This window comes from Ochotona princeps, chromosome 4 (assembly GCF_030435755.1).
Source record: "Ochotona princeps isolate mOchPri1 chromosome 4, mOchPri1.hap1, whole genome shotgun sequence".
NCBI classification, from domain to species: Eukaryota; Metazoa; Chordata; class Mammalia; order Lagomorpha; family Ochotonidae; genus Ochotona; species Ochotona princeps.
In genome coordinates, this window is record NC_080835.1 from 75,017,235 (window position 1) to 75,033,657 (window position 16,423).

Below are 16,423 nucleotides of genomic sequence, written 5' to 3' on the forward strand. Positions count from 1 at the left end.
CTGATGTTCTTACTAAATCATATTAAAGTTGTCTTCAGAGATAAGATGCTACCAGCTTGCCAGTTTATGGCAAGATGACGCACCTTGAAGTTTTGACACCTTGAGTACCCTGCTACATGGATGGATGTATCAGAGAAAAGGACAAGCACCAAGATACTAAGTTTCTCTGTACAACATCATTTGTGGTCATTGTTGCTTTATGATATTAGACTGTTATTTTGTAGTCAGAAAAAAACTGACTCATAGAACCTAAAAATATGAACTGTCATATCAAGATGAAACAAAAAACAGACCAGTAATTGACAAGTACACAGAAAGCCAGCCTTCACCTAACACTAAGGTATTCTTCATTATGGAACAGATATTTCACCATGTCCCAAACTGAAAACATAAGATATTCAATAAATCTTGTTTATTTTATCCAAAATTTATTTAGGCTTCAGATAATCATAATCCCAGTTCCCTGCAGCTGGAAAGGGAGACACTCCTTACAGTTAACTAGAAAAGCAAATGCCACTGTAAGTTGGTCACAATTCTGAATTTCACATCAGTCCTTTGTGTGTCTTGCTGGAGTTAAGTTCCTCCAGAAGGAATTAAGTCACATGCAAAACTCAAACTTGTGAGTCTGTACCATGGGACCTAAGAGCTGGGAAGCCTGAGATGCTGTCCCAGAGTGGCTGACCATCTCCAGTGTTATCAATCCTTGACTCATCACTGCTTTTCAATAAAGATCTGCCAAAATTAAAGCTGTAAAAATCTTATACCCGCTCATTCACCCATTAAGCACTTACTAGGGCCCTTTTAGGTAGCACCTTGAATGTCCTATTCCCCTTTAGCTCATTATGCTCCATCCATTGATCTTGACAATTCCAAGAGTAGACGAAGTTCTTTGCAATCTCAAGGCCACAGTGCTTTGTGACACACACAGCCATCTTTCCATCTTTCTTTCTGTGCTAGACAAAGCATCACCCACAACCTGTACTAATCATCCTACACTCATTAGCCTTTATTCCTCTTTAGTGCCTCCTCCTGTCCTTTACCTGTTTACTAAGTAGACAATTCATTCTTTACTTTCTTGTCCAGTCTGTACAATGGTAGCAAAAAAAGTGAAGGCAGGGATATGTCTAAGTCTGTTAGAGCCTCAAATACAGTACTTTTTCTGAAATTGTGTGCTTCAGGTTTCAAAATGTCTTTATGAAATGATGGTAAGAGTAAATTGTGTAGGTTTTTATAAATTTTATTTGTTTAAAGTCAGAATTAGAGAAAGAGATGTTCCATCTTCCACATGTGGGTTCACTCCCTACGAAGCTGAAGCAAGGAGCAAGGAGTAATGAGCTTCTCTTGGGTCTTCCACGTGGGTAGGCAGGCACCCAGGCACTTGGGCCATCTGCTGCTGCTGCTTTCCCCGGCACATCAGCAGGAACCTGGAACACAAAGGGAGCAGCCAGAATACAGACTAGGAGGAGGAGGGGCAGGTCATGCCACCTCTGGAAAGCTCACCAAAAAGTAACCACCTTTGTTTCGATTTCACTGCAATGACACTGAAGTTCTTGTTCAGGAGATTAAGACCTCTACTACCCTTCAGTTCTGACAGTTGTCAATTATGAACACACAAGGGGGCCTCCACAAGTTCTTGGAAAATGAATTAAATGATAAATTTACTTTGGTAAAAAAAAAAATCTATCAAGTTTTCATAATACATATTTTCCTATAGCTTTTTGAAGATGCCTTGTAGATTACTAAGCTATTGCAAGAACCTACTTCTCAGTACACTTTAAAGAGGTAGATGACATTAATAAGGTATTTTAAACACTTAGCATGGTGAAAATATGTAAGAAAAACGAACCATCTGGACTAACAAATAACCAAGAAAAGTGAAAGTATAAAATTGTATATGGGCTCTAATAAGTAACACTGTTGATTGATATAAATGGTCAACTGGTTAAACAAACTAAAATGTTACGGTTCTCCCCATAGAAACAAAGTAGACCTGGGGACCCAAGGCAGTCAGCACAGGTCTATTCAACCTGAATATCTGGAAAGTACACAAAACTCAGAATCCAGAAGCACCTGTTTCCCCCGTTATGTGGCTAAATTTTGAAGCATGCTAGCAGCTCCTAAATGATACTGATTTGCCAGATATCCTTAATCTGAAACAAAAAAAGAAAGAAAAAGAAAGAAAGAGAGAAAGAAAGAAAAGAGGAAAGAAACAGAGCAACTCCATATCCCACTTTGGTGCTGAAATAAAAGTAAGCATCTTCCCCAATTATTACTTCCTGGTTTCCCAAACTAAGAAGTAAAGGAATTTTACCTTCCCCAGGTGCACAATCAAGGGTTCAGAGGTCAGCTCCTCCAATCTGGTCCTATTACACATGGTCGTAAGAAAGTATCATACCTAAAATACGTGGTGGCAAATTACGCATCTACAGTGGGTGGGGGTGTGATGGTAAAATATGTATAGCATAAAACTTACCACTTCTGTAGCCTCTTGGTGTACGGTACAGCTGCATAAGGTACAGTCACATCGTCGTGAACCCAACTCATGTACTGGATGCTGGACTCCTAAGCTGCTCAACGGATGTCTTCATTTGCCCAAGAACGTGTATTTCTTTGCTCCGTATTCCTCAACCTTCCCATTTTCTAGCACTTGCTCCCACTGAGACTTGTTCTCCGTATCCTAGAGTACCAGTGGTATCATTACACAGGTAGAAAATGCAACTGACTCAACTGTTCTGAGGACCAAGTTTTCGATCTCAACTAGGCATGGCAATTGTGAAAATGAAGATGTACAATTCCTTCTTTTTACGTGGATTTTCAAGCTAGAATATTCCTTTCCTCAGCAGAAACTGTGAAGCTTGAAAAGTGGTCTCTTCATTGTTATCACTACCACTGGTTAACTACAGTTTTATAAACAAAAACATGAAGTTAAAGGCCTTGCTCAAACACTGCAAACTCCGTTATTTTCAGAATAGATACAGCATTATGTCAACAGATACAGAGCATATCTTCGGCTTCGATTAACACATTCAGGACATATAGTGCATGCCCTGATCATACAGATGGAATATAAAAGTGTTTGCTTCCATCAGCTTGTTATATAGAACTTACCGTTAGCAACAACCAGCTCTCCACTGCCCCTACTAACTCATTTTTCAGGTGTTAGGGCACTTGAGTGTAACTGGCACATTCACACCCTATCACAAGGCAATCAACGCAACCAACAGCACTTCAACATCAATATTAGCAATTACTTTTTCCTTAAAACTTACACACAGGAGACAGAGAACTCCCACCTGTCAAAAGAAATGATCAGTTTTCCTATGAACTTGTCAGACTTGTTTTAAACAGAGGTATTGTGGTTCCTAAGACACAGCTATCTCGGGTTTCGTTATTACCACCTATGGCTAAACTGCTGGCATCAGTGGAGTCTAGCTTGCCCACATACTCAGCAGCACAAGCAGGAAGAGCACTCAAGGAGTACTCAGGAGATTATCATCACAGTACCTTGTCATTCACTCATGAGTTTAATGCCTAGGGAAATATACCTGGATGATCCCATAAATGTAGCTTGCAGGCTAATTATCACACACACAGAACGACCACCAAGTGAGAAGCCCCCAAGAGTACAGGAATGGTAGATTCTGCAAGCAAACACACTAATCATCTTTCAAGCTGTAGTTATAGTTAAACTAATTAGTAACACGGTTTATTTCACTGAAATTACTTCACAGCTTCAGGAATCCCCTTTGAAACTCTAAATACCACCACAACAAATTTAAATTTCTTATTTTTAGGCAGAATATTAAATAATGAACTAATCACTTAACCATCATGTTTTCATGCAGATCTGCATGACATCAGATTTGCTTAGTTTCACATGCTGCTAAATATTTCACTAAAATCTTACACAAGCTCCATTCCAGGATAACAGAATTCTGTTACAATATGCAGATAAAGGATTTAACCAGTGAGGTTCCCATTCATATGACTGAAAATTTTAAAGGGGCATCAAGAATTAAAGATTTTAAACTTAATTGCACGGAGGCAGGCATTTGGCTTAGTAATGAAGACATCAAGTACCTTTGGGTACTTAGGTTCGGTTGCCAGCTGCAGGTCCAGACTCCAGCTCCTAACAGTCACTGGAGGCAGGAGCTCGAGTAGCTGAGCTCCTGTCACCCATGGGAGAGACCTACACAGAGTTCCTGGCTCCCTGCTTCAGCTCTGACCCAACTCCCCATCCACTGCTAGGGGGAATAAACTAGGAGATGGGAGCTCATGCTTGCTCTCTCAAATATGTGTGTTATTTGTCTATCTGTATACACACACACACACACATAGATATTATGGATTTTTTCAAAACTTCATGACACTGTTTGGTTAAAGTGATACACTGACCTTGTGAGTGGGAGAAATCCTGTGGCATTAATAGCAATTACCAGGTTTCAGCCCAGTGTTTTTGCATCTATCTTCCTATTAGAATTTATAACATTTCTGAGAGTCCAAAAAAAAAAAAAAAAGTAAAAGTCAGCTTGCCAAACTGTAATTGAAAATAGTCAAGCCAAGGTCCTGGAATTACATAAACTTATGAGTTAATAGATACGAACTGAACCCCTTTCTCAGCTACTTCTTGCCCACGGGACCTAGGGCAGCAGGCTGTGTATGCTCTATAAATCCAGCTCCACAACAGCCTTGCACAAAATATGAAGTCAGCAAGCCTCAGTTACTACTTACAGAATCCTCGTCTGATGGTTTCCTGGGATTTCTGGAATGCAAGGCTGTTAGTTTGATAGCAATGAACCCAAATCTACTTCTGTGTCTTAATAACATGAGACAGAACAAGTTCACTTCTTGCTTGACCTAAGAAATTTAACCCAATCACATTGTATGAGAGTTTGAGCGTTAGTTAACCGCTTAAAAAATGTCATCTTTTTCCAGTGCTTAAACTATTAAAGAAAAGATGGTACAAAAAGCTTGCATTTCAATAGAACTAGCTTTATTTCATTAGTTTTTCTTTTTTAAACAAAAGAAATGATCTAAAAAGCAAATGCAGATATGTACCAAGGGATGGACAGGGCCTGGTTCTTACAAAGGAGCTGCTGTGTCATAATGGAAACAGCTTATTAGGAAAAAGCCTGCTGTCTGCTTGAGTCATCTGGAGATGTGAGTTAACTGAAAGAAGGTGCTCTGCCAAGCAATCGGCATGGGAAAAAAAAAACAAAGCAGAAGTTGCTTCCAGAGAGCTATGCAGCGGCAGCATGAGAGCCGGCATCAACTCACAGTCTTCTCATTTTCCCCATTTTCTATAATTTTCCTCTTCTTCTCATCTGTTTTTTTCTTGAAGATGTTATTTCGGTAAAACTGAAGTTCTTTGATGCTTTCACTTATGTCATCAAGTGCCCTATAAGCAAACATACCACACTAAATAAAATGTCTCAAACCAGAGGAAATGGGAGTCACTACATGTAGTATAACTTCATGAAAACAACTTAAGAACAGCACATTAGTATAATGTGGTACCAATTAACAAGTGCAGTAAAGCAATTTTCTTTAAGTATTTTTTTTCATGTTTTAAAGTACTGTTGATAGAAAAAAAATGCATAAAATAGCCCACATCAAAATTCCCAAACTCATTCATAAGATGGTGATGTATTTCACAGGGGAAAAAAAAAAAACTTCAGGGTCAAATAAGTTCAGGAAAAACTAGGTTAAATATTTCTTTTATACAGCTGTTCGCAGAGCATGTAATACTCTCAGGTGTGCCACACAATCCTAAGAGGAGGCTGTATTATACAAACAGTGTTTCTAAAACTCAACTGACCACAGCTGTGTAATACTTATGAGCTGCTTATGAATACAGTCTGCAAAAAACTGAACAAAATATACTGACATCCCTGAACACAATGCATGACTCAGTCATGATAAAGCTATCAGACAGTGCCTAACCATAAGAGACCACCTCCTCACTCGTGGTGATTTGTGCTATAGTCAGTGGCAGCCTGCCTCCATCTAACAGCCTCTGCTCTCCTTCAACATGCTGCTTCTCAACTGCCATCGTCTAGGAAGCCAGGTAACCGAGACCGTTAGAACAGAATGCAAGCAAATCAGTAAGCTCTGAATGACGGGCCACAGACCTTTGCTAGAGAAATCAACTGCATACTAGCTTTAGTGCAAGAGTTTGACAGCTCTTCGGCTAAGGCAAAAATCTGCTTTCTTTCCAAGCCCTGGTAAAGGGCTGAAGCTGAAGAAATACAGCCTCAGGCTAATTAAGGGAACACAACCTATTCAAATCTAGAAAAGATGTGAAAACTCAAATAACTTCTAGACTCCATTATGTAGCAAAACTTGCTCAATCTTGACACAAGGCCATTTGGTCATCATTTGCTGAAAAGAGCCTTGCACTTCCCTGTAGAACTGCCAAGGTGTACTAGGACAGGGTGCTTCTTTCGGACCTGTTAGTAAGGGTGGTACATAAAGATCAGCAATCTTACTAAAATCTCAACTATTGGGAAAGCCAAAATATCCCAAACCCTGACCATTTCACATAAACTACTCTAGGCTCATCCCATTGTACTACAGTACAAAAGTATCAAATTAAAAGAACATGAGAATGCCACATTTTGGCACAGAGAATGGCTTATCTGTTTTCCAAGAACTGCATGTCACACATAGGAGGAGTCTGATAAATAGGTGAACCTAAAAACTACACTCAGAGGGCACAGCGCAGTAGCCTAGTGGCTAAAGTGCTAGCCTTGCATGCGCCGGGATCCCATATGGGCACCAGTTCTGATCCTGGTGGCCCCATTTCCCTTCCAGCTCCCTGCTTGTGGCCTGGGAAAGCAGTGGAGGACGGCCCAAAGCCTTGGGACCCAGCATCCACGTGGGAGACCTGGAGGAAGCTCCTGGCTCCTAGCTTCAGATCGGCTCAGCTCCAGCCATTGCAACCACTTCGGCAGTGAATCATCAGATGGAAGATCTTTCTTTCTGTATATCTGACTTTCCAATTAAAATCAGTAAATCTTAAAAAAATAATAATAATTTCACTCAGAGGAGTACCCTTGGAAGCCAGTATCAAATCTCGTGTGGGGTTTTCGGTTCCTCCTCAAAAACTAGAACATCAAAAAGAAAGAACCAGCACAGAACACTTGTTGCCCGAGATCTCCAAATCACGTCGGCCTCTGTGCCTGGGGCTACAACAGTATAAAAGAACAAGTGCTCAAGTTGGACAACTATACTGTAAAGCTGTAAGCTGTACACCTAACATTGTCATTTCAAGTGACTACAAGTTCATATCTGCTATAGGAAGAAAATAATACTCATTACTAGAAAGATCACACATTATTTCATCATACCTACACACACCTGTTATCTAAAGGTTCTAAACCTTCATTAAAGACCATAACCATCCTCAGGATGAAACACTAGAGACTCCAGAGCAGAATTTCTGATCGTCTTAGCAGAATAAAGTTATGTTTATGCTAACTGACCTTCACCTTCCCCTCAAGGGAAAAGTGGAAACGTGGCACTATTTCAGTTAGGATGTGGTGAGGTTGTATGTTGTGTGGGATTAGTGAGTGCCTGGCAGGATCCAATCTTACCTGTGAGAGGCAGCCTTCTTTGGTGCAAATTCATATTCTTCTGGATACCAGCGTCTATACACAGCAGAAATGGAACTCTCAAAGGAAACTGTCTCAAATACACTGAATAATTACCTCCTAAAAGTAACTGATTAACAATAAAGAAGGCATGTGTGTCGAAACTTTGCTGTGAATCTACGTCCCACCCTCTCTTCACTCCACGCAGTCTCTTTGAGCAAACCTATCAGTGTGTGGTTCCTCTGTAACCCCAGCTCAGCTGTCTCCAGGTTCTCCACCTACCACTCCACCACACATGTCAAATCAACACACACAGAATCACACTCATGGTTCTCAACAACTCCCTTTCCACATTCAACAAACCTACCCTTCCTCTTAGTTTCCCCCTTTGAATAATTCCATCATCCACCTACTCAGCCCAAGCTAAAAACACCTCATACCTCTTCCGCCTGCTTAGTCTTTCAATTGAGGAGCCAGCATTCTACGGAGCCCTTCAAGTGTTTTACTCATATACATTTCTCCCATCCCTTAACAGTCATTTCCCTAGCTCACTCTTGTATGTCTCACTTCTCCTTCAAATCAGAATGATCTAATCATATGATTCATTCATCTACTTAAAACTTTCTCAAAGGAATCCCACTTCATAGGATGAAATGTAACCTCCTTCGCACAGCACACCAATCCTTCCTAACTTAGCCTCACTTCCTACCTTGGTCAGCTGCGTGCTTTATACTCCAACAGGAACGATTTCTAGCTCCTTCAACACCTTCTGCCTCATCCCTCAGTCTCCCTCACACCTGCGCTCAGCCTCTGGCTTCTACTTTCTTTCCTCAAATGCTTGGGAAACTTCCACTCTACTTTAAATCTCAACTCAAAAGCTATTTTTCCCAAGTGAAGCTCTGCTTGACTTCCCATCCCTCCTGCTCTAACGCAAGCAGGTGCTCCTCCTCTCGGGACTTCCATATTCCAAATGCACACTTCTGTTATTCACGTCACTACACACAGTATTTTTAGATTGTGCTTTTCCCACATCTGTCAACCCACTAGATTCTTACCTACTTAAGGACTTTTCATCTCTGTATGTGTTTCCAGCAAACAGGCAAACAACTGCCACAGAATGCTTGCTCAAAAAACATCCCAGATTACCAAAATTTACATCAAAAAATTTTTTGACATTGGTTCCCAGATTGCACCAGTCCAGGGTAAACTGAGGCAATAATGAGCAAGAAAGAGATGAGGAGGAGATACACCCACGTCACCCTCAGCTCTAAAGCTTTATTCACTTACTTTCCACGAATTCTCAAATAAAACATGCTAAATGAGGCATTATAATGGTTCCTAAATATAGCCCTTACCTGCACAGTTCTTTAACAGTGCTCACATCAATTATTCTATAATGAAGATGTTTCATGAACTGGGGCATGTATTTGTCAAGAAACTTCTTATCTGCATGAACTGAGTTTCCTAGAAAGACACGAAGCATACTGCATCTGTGTATTTCTAGCAGTATACAACAGGATATAAAATTCATAAATTGTACTTAAAATGGAGATGATTTTCTTAAATTCAAGCAATTTCTAAAAAAAAATTTCTAAACTTCCAAATCACTTATGAGTGTATCTAATTTGTTTACACATACAAATTTCTAGTCATTTAGTCAATTTGGCTCATAATAAATCTTGGAAGGAGCCCTTTAGGGGAAAAAAAAAGGTTAAATCCATCATTCTATATGGCTGCAATAATGCAAATAATACTTTTCAAGATCATACCAGATGTGCAAACTTCCTCCTCCCGGGTTCACAAAATCCACACTAACACTAGAGTTAGCTGAACCATGTAAGTAGATATACCTTTATTTACAGTCCACATTTTTAACAAATCATACCCATATTCAGGTTTCCATACAGTAGTTTATACCAAAAAAACACTAAATTTAAAATGGGAACTTCCAAACAAACATCAGCCATGCCATGAGAAATACACAATATATGCTGTAGTGTTCAAGGCCAAAACATATTTTCTGAAGACTTAAGCCAAATGTTATCACATCAGTTTACATAGACAGATGTAAATTACAGCTCAAAAAACATCAACTTCCCTCTGTTAACGGTAGCCATTTAAAAATCCTGGTGGGAAAATTTTTTAAAATCCTGCTAGAACTGGCTCGGTCTCTTTAAAAAGCCAGTGTCATAAGGTAAAAGGCAATGGGTAAAGGGTGATAAATTAGGGGACTAAAGACACAATAATTAAACAAAATACATTGAGTTTGACTAAGTCCTTCTGCTAAAACAGACATTTTGGGGAACTTTGAATATGGATTAGATTATCATATATTATTAAAAGTTTTTTGTCTTCAAAGCAATAAAGATACTGTATTACATAAGAAAATTCCTCATTTTCAAGTATCAAGGTGACACATGAAGTCATCAGGAACAATATGTCATGATGCCTGCAATTTATTTTCAAATGTTCAATAACAACAACAACAAAAAAATTAGGTAAAAGCAATATGGTACAAAGTTTACAACTACTAAATCCAACTTTTCTATGCATTTCAAAGTTTTCTATGATAAAAAAAAAAAAAAAAACTGGAGGGACATTTTATTGAGTTTCCTGGACCTCCCGTCAGGTTTCAGGGCATTTCTCCCAGTATTTGTGTCATCAATTATACAAGGAAAGAAACTTGAACACAAATGTGAGATACATAACCCAAACCAAGTGAGTGGAAGGTATGGACGGTCTTGGCTGGTTCATTTTGGCTGGTCTCTCTTGAGCCACTACAATAGAACACTATCTACAAGATACACATAGGACTGGATTTTACCTGCAAGTGGACAGAGCCCCGGAGGAGTCTGCTGTCGTACAAAGGACAGAAATTCATACTCTGCCTGCTGCAATGTAATTGTACTCTCCTTCACTGCCTTGGTAAGACCAGACTGCAAGAGAGAATCCCCAGCCCCCACCAGAAACACATCAAGTCAGTTTTCAAAGGCATCCAGAAATGAAACTTCACTTCTAAAATGGGCAAACACAACCTCGGATGGACCATTTTTAGAGCTCAAGTTCAAATTGAAACTGTCATCTTTGTACCAGGTTTTCTTAAAGACTCCAAGCCAAATAAGTTATGTTCCTGGTTGTTAACAGCAATTCCACACAGTCAAAAAGATGGTGCTCAAAGTCCAAGGATATATAACCTCTGGGAAGAAAACAACTATTAACAGGAGAGCAGCACTGCCCCTTGTCTGAGAGTTGATGTCTAACCTTATCCAAAAGACTGACTTGCGTAACACTTGACAATCCACAATGCGTTCGCGACAGACTGAATGTAGGAGAGAGAAAAGAGGACATTCGGGAGCAGATCTCGAGAGGTGCCAAAGATGAAAAGAGGAAAAACAAGCAAGCAGTTTCCAGGCTTGCCAAGCAATCTTCCTCTAACCCTTTTTCTAATACCATCCAACGATGGCATAGGATTCAGATGTGGGAGCAACAAGCTTGTTACTGATCCCCAAAGCAGCAATCCTTTTATTTGGTTATGTTACCTTCCCGTGGTGCTCCTTACACCAGTCGGACATGCTGTCCAGCAACTCGTCTGGCTGTTTTATGATCAGGTTAGGACCCTGTGGATAGGAAAAGCTGTTAGTCATCAAGGACCCACAGGAGTAACCAGGCTTTCACAAGTAAAAGGTAAACTGCATTAAAGGACTTGGTATCCCTATCAGAGAAAATAAGAGAAAAGGACAATCTTCATTCATGCATGCACTGTGGATGCCAGCAAAAGAAGAATACATACACACAACCCAACCCAAGAACACCTGCTAACAGAGGACACAGATATCTATCAAGAGTCAACACTACAGCCATGGTCTTCAAACGTCTTGTTATTTTATTTTATTACTTTTTTAATATGAGACGCAGAGAGACAAAATAGAAAAAGAAATCTCGCATCCACTGATTTATCCCTGCGATAGCCAAGGCTCAGCCAGCCAGGCACCAAGAGCTGAGAACTCAAGCCAGGTCTCACCTGTGGGTGGCAGGCACCCCTGTACTCGAACCATCCATCATGTGCTGCCTCCCAGAAAGCTGAGATGAAAAGCAGAACTGGTTCTTGAAACCAAGACTCTAATACTCCACCTTCATTCTTAACCACTGTACCAAACATCCACCCACGAACTGCTTTCTTCTCACCATCAAACTAAGGAATGGTGTTTTGCATTTGTAAAAAATTGAAGGTAGCAGGGAAAGGACATATCATACACGAATATATGACAACAAAGGCTGAAATACTAAAAATCTGGGCCTTTCCAGTGAAGATCTACCAACCCCTCATTATGAGTTTACTTTGAAAAGTGTCTGTGTTATCTAGTAATAAAAACAATATATCAATATATGCTTTCACTTTTTTAAAAAAATCTACATATGCATATGAAATCTCAGGAAAAGACATAATCTTTGAGGATTAGGATGGCATATAGGATAAAAACTTAAGTTTACAACAGAAAAACTTCAAAGTTATACTGCTTAATATTAGTTTCATATTAAATCAGAGGTAGAACCGGTGCTGTGGCACAGTGTGTGAAGTTACAGCTTTTCATGCCAGCATCCCTTTGTGGAGTGCTAGTTCAGGTTCCAGCTGGTCTGCAGCTGACCCAGCTCCCTGCTCTTGAACCTGGAAAAGCAGCACAAGATGGCTCAAGCTCCTGGGGCCCGGCCACCCAAAGGGAGACCCAGATGGAGCTTCCGGCTCCTGGCTTCAGCCAGACCTCGTCTTTGGCTGTGGCACCCATTTGTGCAGTGGATCTCTCCCACCCTGTCCGTCACTCTGCCTTTCAAATAAATAAACAAATCCTTAGGTTTTTTTTTTTCTCCTAAATAAAAGAGATAAGAGGTCACATTTTAAAAAAAAAGTCTTCAAATTTTCAGCTCCCCTTATCATAACATTCAACTGTGTGTTTCTGGATTGAATCCAGCAGTAAAAGTAGCCTTGTGGCATTAAGTCACCTTGGTGATAATAATAAACTTGTGACCTTTCTCTTCCAAGGATATTAGCAGGATAAAAAGAAATTATAGACATGAAAGTTGTTTGAACTCTCTGGAAGAAAAGTACTCTATAAAATCCAAAGTATCATTACCACCCAGTGCGGTAAAAATAGTCTGTGATCACTAAAAGATATGGCTAGAATTTGATTAAAATGGGTGACTAAAAAGGAGTTTTAGTAACCGGATAAGAAAAGTGGTACTCATAATCTCCATGAAGAAAACAAAAATACTGCTCCGAGAACATACTTGGTCTGAGTTACCCATTGCCACCTACAGCCTGGCCCAGCCCTGGCTACTGCACGTAAATGGGCAGTGAAACAACAGATGGGGCTCTCTCCCTCATGTTCCCCAACTCCTGCAAAAAAAAAAAATACTACAATTTCTTAAAGACCTAATAATGGTCGGGGAAAAAAAAGTGAATCTAAGACTGCATATAACCTATTCTAAATTCCAGTCTGAATCTACAGAAAAATCTTTAGAATAAGACATCTGTTCTTCCACCAGCACAAAACATTCCTCAGACCCCTACGTAGGAACAAAACATTATTCACAGAACTGACAACCCCTAAACATTTGTTTTAAAACATCCTAATTTGCATTTATAATTGTATTTATAAATGCTGCACTCATGTGCAATTGCATGGATGCATACCCAGATTTCCTCCAGGGTACATATCAACCTGCAAGTGCATTCACTGTCAGAATTTCACATTGTATCAACAGTCTAATGGAAAACTCTCCTTCAGCCAAGGGTAGGTAATGATGGTGAAATACAGACACTTCTCTTCACTACTCAGCTCCAGTGAATTCCAAGTTGCAGAAAATAACAACCGCACCTACAATTCCAGGACTTCATTTATATAAAGCTAAAAGGGTGGGGGAGGGACCATTATCAGAGATACAGTCTCATAATTCTGCAGCTGATGTGTCAGGGAGACAGGCTGGCACTCTAAAATTCAGCGATTCAGTTATAAATGCCTTCTCGTCTTCTCACCTCTCCAGGATAATAAAGGCAAATCTAGATGGTAAAATTATGAAATTAATCCAGTGCTGGTAATACACCAATACCCTCCCCTCCAGCTTAAACAAGACTCTCTTTTCTATAAACATGCCTGTTTTTTATTCCTAGACTCTTCATGGCTCCAAATTCTGCTAAAAGTATAAAATACTTATTCATGGTCAGAGATTTTCTTCTCTACCAATCAGATGGTATCTCTTATTACATGTTTCACTTGCGACTGAAATGCAACAAGTGTGTCTCAGCTGTTTTGCTGAATGTTTCAATTAAAAGCAACATGTACAAACCTTAATCTTGCCCAATATATTGACAGCATTTGATGGAAGTGCAACAAGAAACTCTAAAATGTTAAAGCGGATCTAGAAGAGTCACATGTCTCAGTTAAAAAGGCAGAGATTTGAAGATGGAGTCAAATTAAAGACCATGCTACAAAGGTGTGAATCTGGGCAACAGTCCCTAAGCCTGAGCACTTATTAAGATGGCTTTGGCTGAGCTACTGGATGCCCCCAATAACTAGCCAGGTGGCCTTGGACAGATGACATTTCGTGTCCATACCTAAATATTCTCAGCTATAAAACACACCATCACAGGATCTGCCCCACATTTGTGGAAATTAAGAATGAATATATGTAAAGCTTTTAGAGCGCACATTGTAAGCTCTCATTAAATAACACAATTTTGTTTCTGTAAGTTCCTGACATGGTTACTTGAAAAATTAGATAAACAGCGAAACAGATTACATACTTGGCTTCCAATACCCACCCGACCCCAGACCTGATGTTAATCTGTACAAAACATGGAGTAAAGGAGAGAACTGTCTGTATTATCAGTACCCTCTAAACAATATGAATGTATTACATGTCATCACCTACTTCAGCCAAAATATTAAGATCAGAGTCAGTTATCAGACAGGCCATCTCAATTATCTGGTCCTTTTCAATGTCCAATCCGGTCATCTGCAATAAAAAACAAATATATAACACACAAAACCACCTTTCTGGTCTATCTGACCCAATCTTATCTAACAGGCATCCTCCCACACTTAATTCAGTTGACATCCCCGGAGCAGAACCAAAGCTAAGGCTCCTGGAACAGGTACTAAACTCCACTCCTCACCCATTCAATGCACAAACTCCCCAAGGCGCTGCCATTTGTCACGTCAAGCCCTGGGGTTCTACTCTAGGACAGCTGCAGAGCGAGTACAACTGATGGCTGCCAGCCAGCCCTCGGTTTTCGAAGAGTCAGGTTAACTCCCATCCATACCGGCTCCCGGTGAACCGTGAACAACACCGCTGGATCTTCATCTCAACGAACCCTCATTTCATAGAGGAGAAAGCCGAGGTTCCCGGGAGAGGGGAGCCCCTAGGTTATACAGATGCAAAGCCCCTTACAGGCGGCATGACCTTGAGAGAGTTGAGTCCTCTCTTCGGGCCTCGCTCCTCTCATTTATGGAATGAGGGAAGTAAGGCTGAGTCATCTCCGGAGTCCCGTCCGGCTCCAGCAACCTGGGCTCCTTTCAGGCTCTGGGGAGGGGCTGCGGGCGCGGGCAGGGTCGTGGTGCCCAGTCCAATCCCCCGCGACCCCCAGGAGGCCTGGGGGCGTTAGGGAGGTGCCCCCCGGGGCAGAGGGGTGGGGGTGGGGGGCAGGCATGGGCAGGCAGCCATATGGAGACTCCTCCCCGGCCAGGAGAAGCCCGACAGTCCCGCACAGTGCCCGGCAGCCACCGGGTTGCTCCTGCTCACAGCCCGGCCGCGCTCACCTGCCACCCTGGCACCCGACGCCCGCCGCTCTCCCGGGGCTGGCTCGGCCAGGGGGTCCCACGCGCGAACCCTCACGGCACTCACCTCCAGGTCCACCCAGACCATCCGCTGAGCCATGCTCTCCCCTGCCGCCATGGCCACGCCACCTTCGCGGACACCCCGCGCCCCGAACTGCCCGCCACTCCCACCCACACCTCGCCACAGCCTGCAGCCCAGGGAGCCGCCTAGCATCCCCCGGCACCAGCCGCCACGGCCCGACTCGCAGCCGGCTCGAGGCGCAGGCGCGATGGTCGCTAAACGTCGCAAACCCGCGGGGAGGTGCCGGCCCTAAGACTACAGATCCCAGCATCCCATGCGCCGGCTCGCCCTGAGTCTCGCGGCTCGGGTGACCAAGAGGATGCTGGGACGAGTAGTCTGGCGGCCCACCGCGCTCGGATTCCCCACCCCCGCCACGTGTTTTTCGGATGTTACTGGACGCGCATGTTTTTCTCGGATAAGTTTGTTTGCTGCCAGGAGTTACTTCCTGAGTTTTCGTTCATAGTGAACTGCGCAGTTTAAAAAAGAACTCTGACTTTGGTGAGTCACGACACGCCAGAATATCTAGATAAATTCCCCCGAATTTTTTTTTTATTCACTTGCCCCTCTTCCACACACTGGGTATGCTTCGAATTTACTTTTACTTGACTCTTCTGTTTATTTAAGCCAGAAAGCCAATTCCACGGCCATCAACTTCTTTAGGCATTCTTAAGGAGCCGTGCCTAACAGATGACTTAATATGCATTAGGCGTTCCATGGTAAGTTCATTTTCCTTCTTTTCATCCCCGTTTCCTTACGGAAAGACCTGGTTGGCTTCCCTTGAAAGTTTTCGCAGTTCAGCTTTGCCCCTGTATGGTGAATCTGCAGCCGGTCAGTTACAGGGAGCGGAAGCAGCCCTGCCTGCTCTGTCATCTGCTTGTACATTTAAGGGACGTGTCCTCATTCGCGTTCCTATGACAGCGCTGGTTCCCATCATCTCT

At 41.8% G+C, this 16,423-nt stretch overlaps 1 protein-coding gene across 1 annotated transcript; it reads right to left on the minus strand.

Moving 5' to 3' along the window:
• Nucleotides 1-4,971: 4,971 nt before the first annotated feature.
• Nucleotides 4,972-15,721, minus strand: REXO2 (RNA exonuclease 2). The gene is made up of 7 exons (XM_004585088.3): nucleotides 15,492-15,721; nucleotides 14,520-14,603; nucleotides 11,132-11,209; nucleotides 10,417-10,528; nucleotides 8,948-9,056; nucleotides 7,596-7,649; nucleotides 4,972-5,398 (listed from the first exon to the last, which is right to left on the minus strand). The coding sequence occupies exons 1-7, from the start codon at nucleotides 15,636-15,638 to the stop codon at nucleotides 5,269-5,271; spliced, it is 714 nt and encodes a 237-aa protein (XP_004585145.1). The 5' UTR covers nucleotides 15,639-15,721; the 3' UTR covers nucleotides 4,972-5,268.
• Between the last annotated feature and the right edge of the window lie 702 nt (nucleotides 15,722-16,423).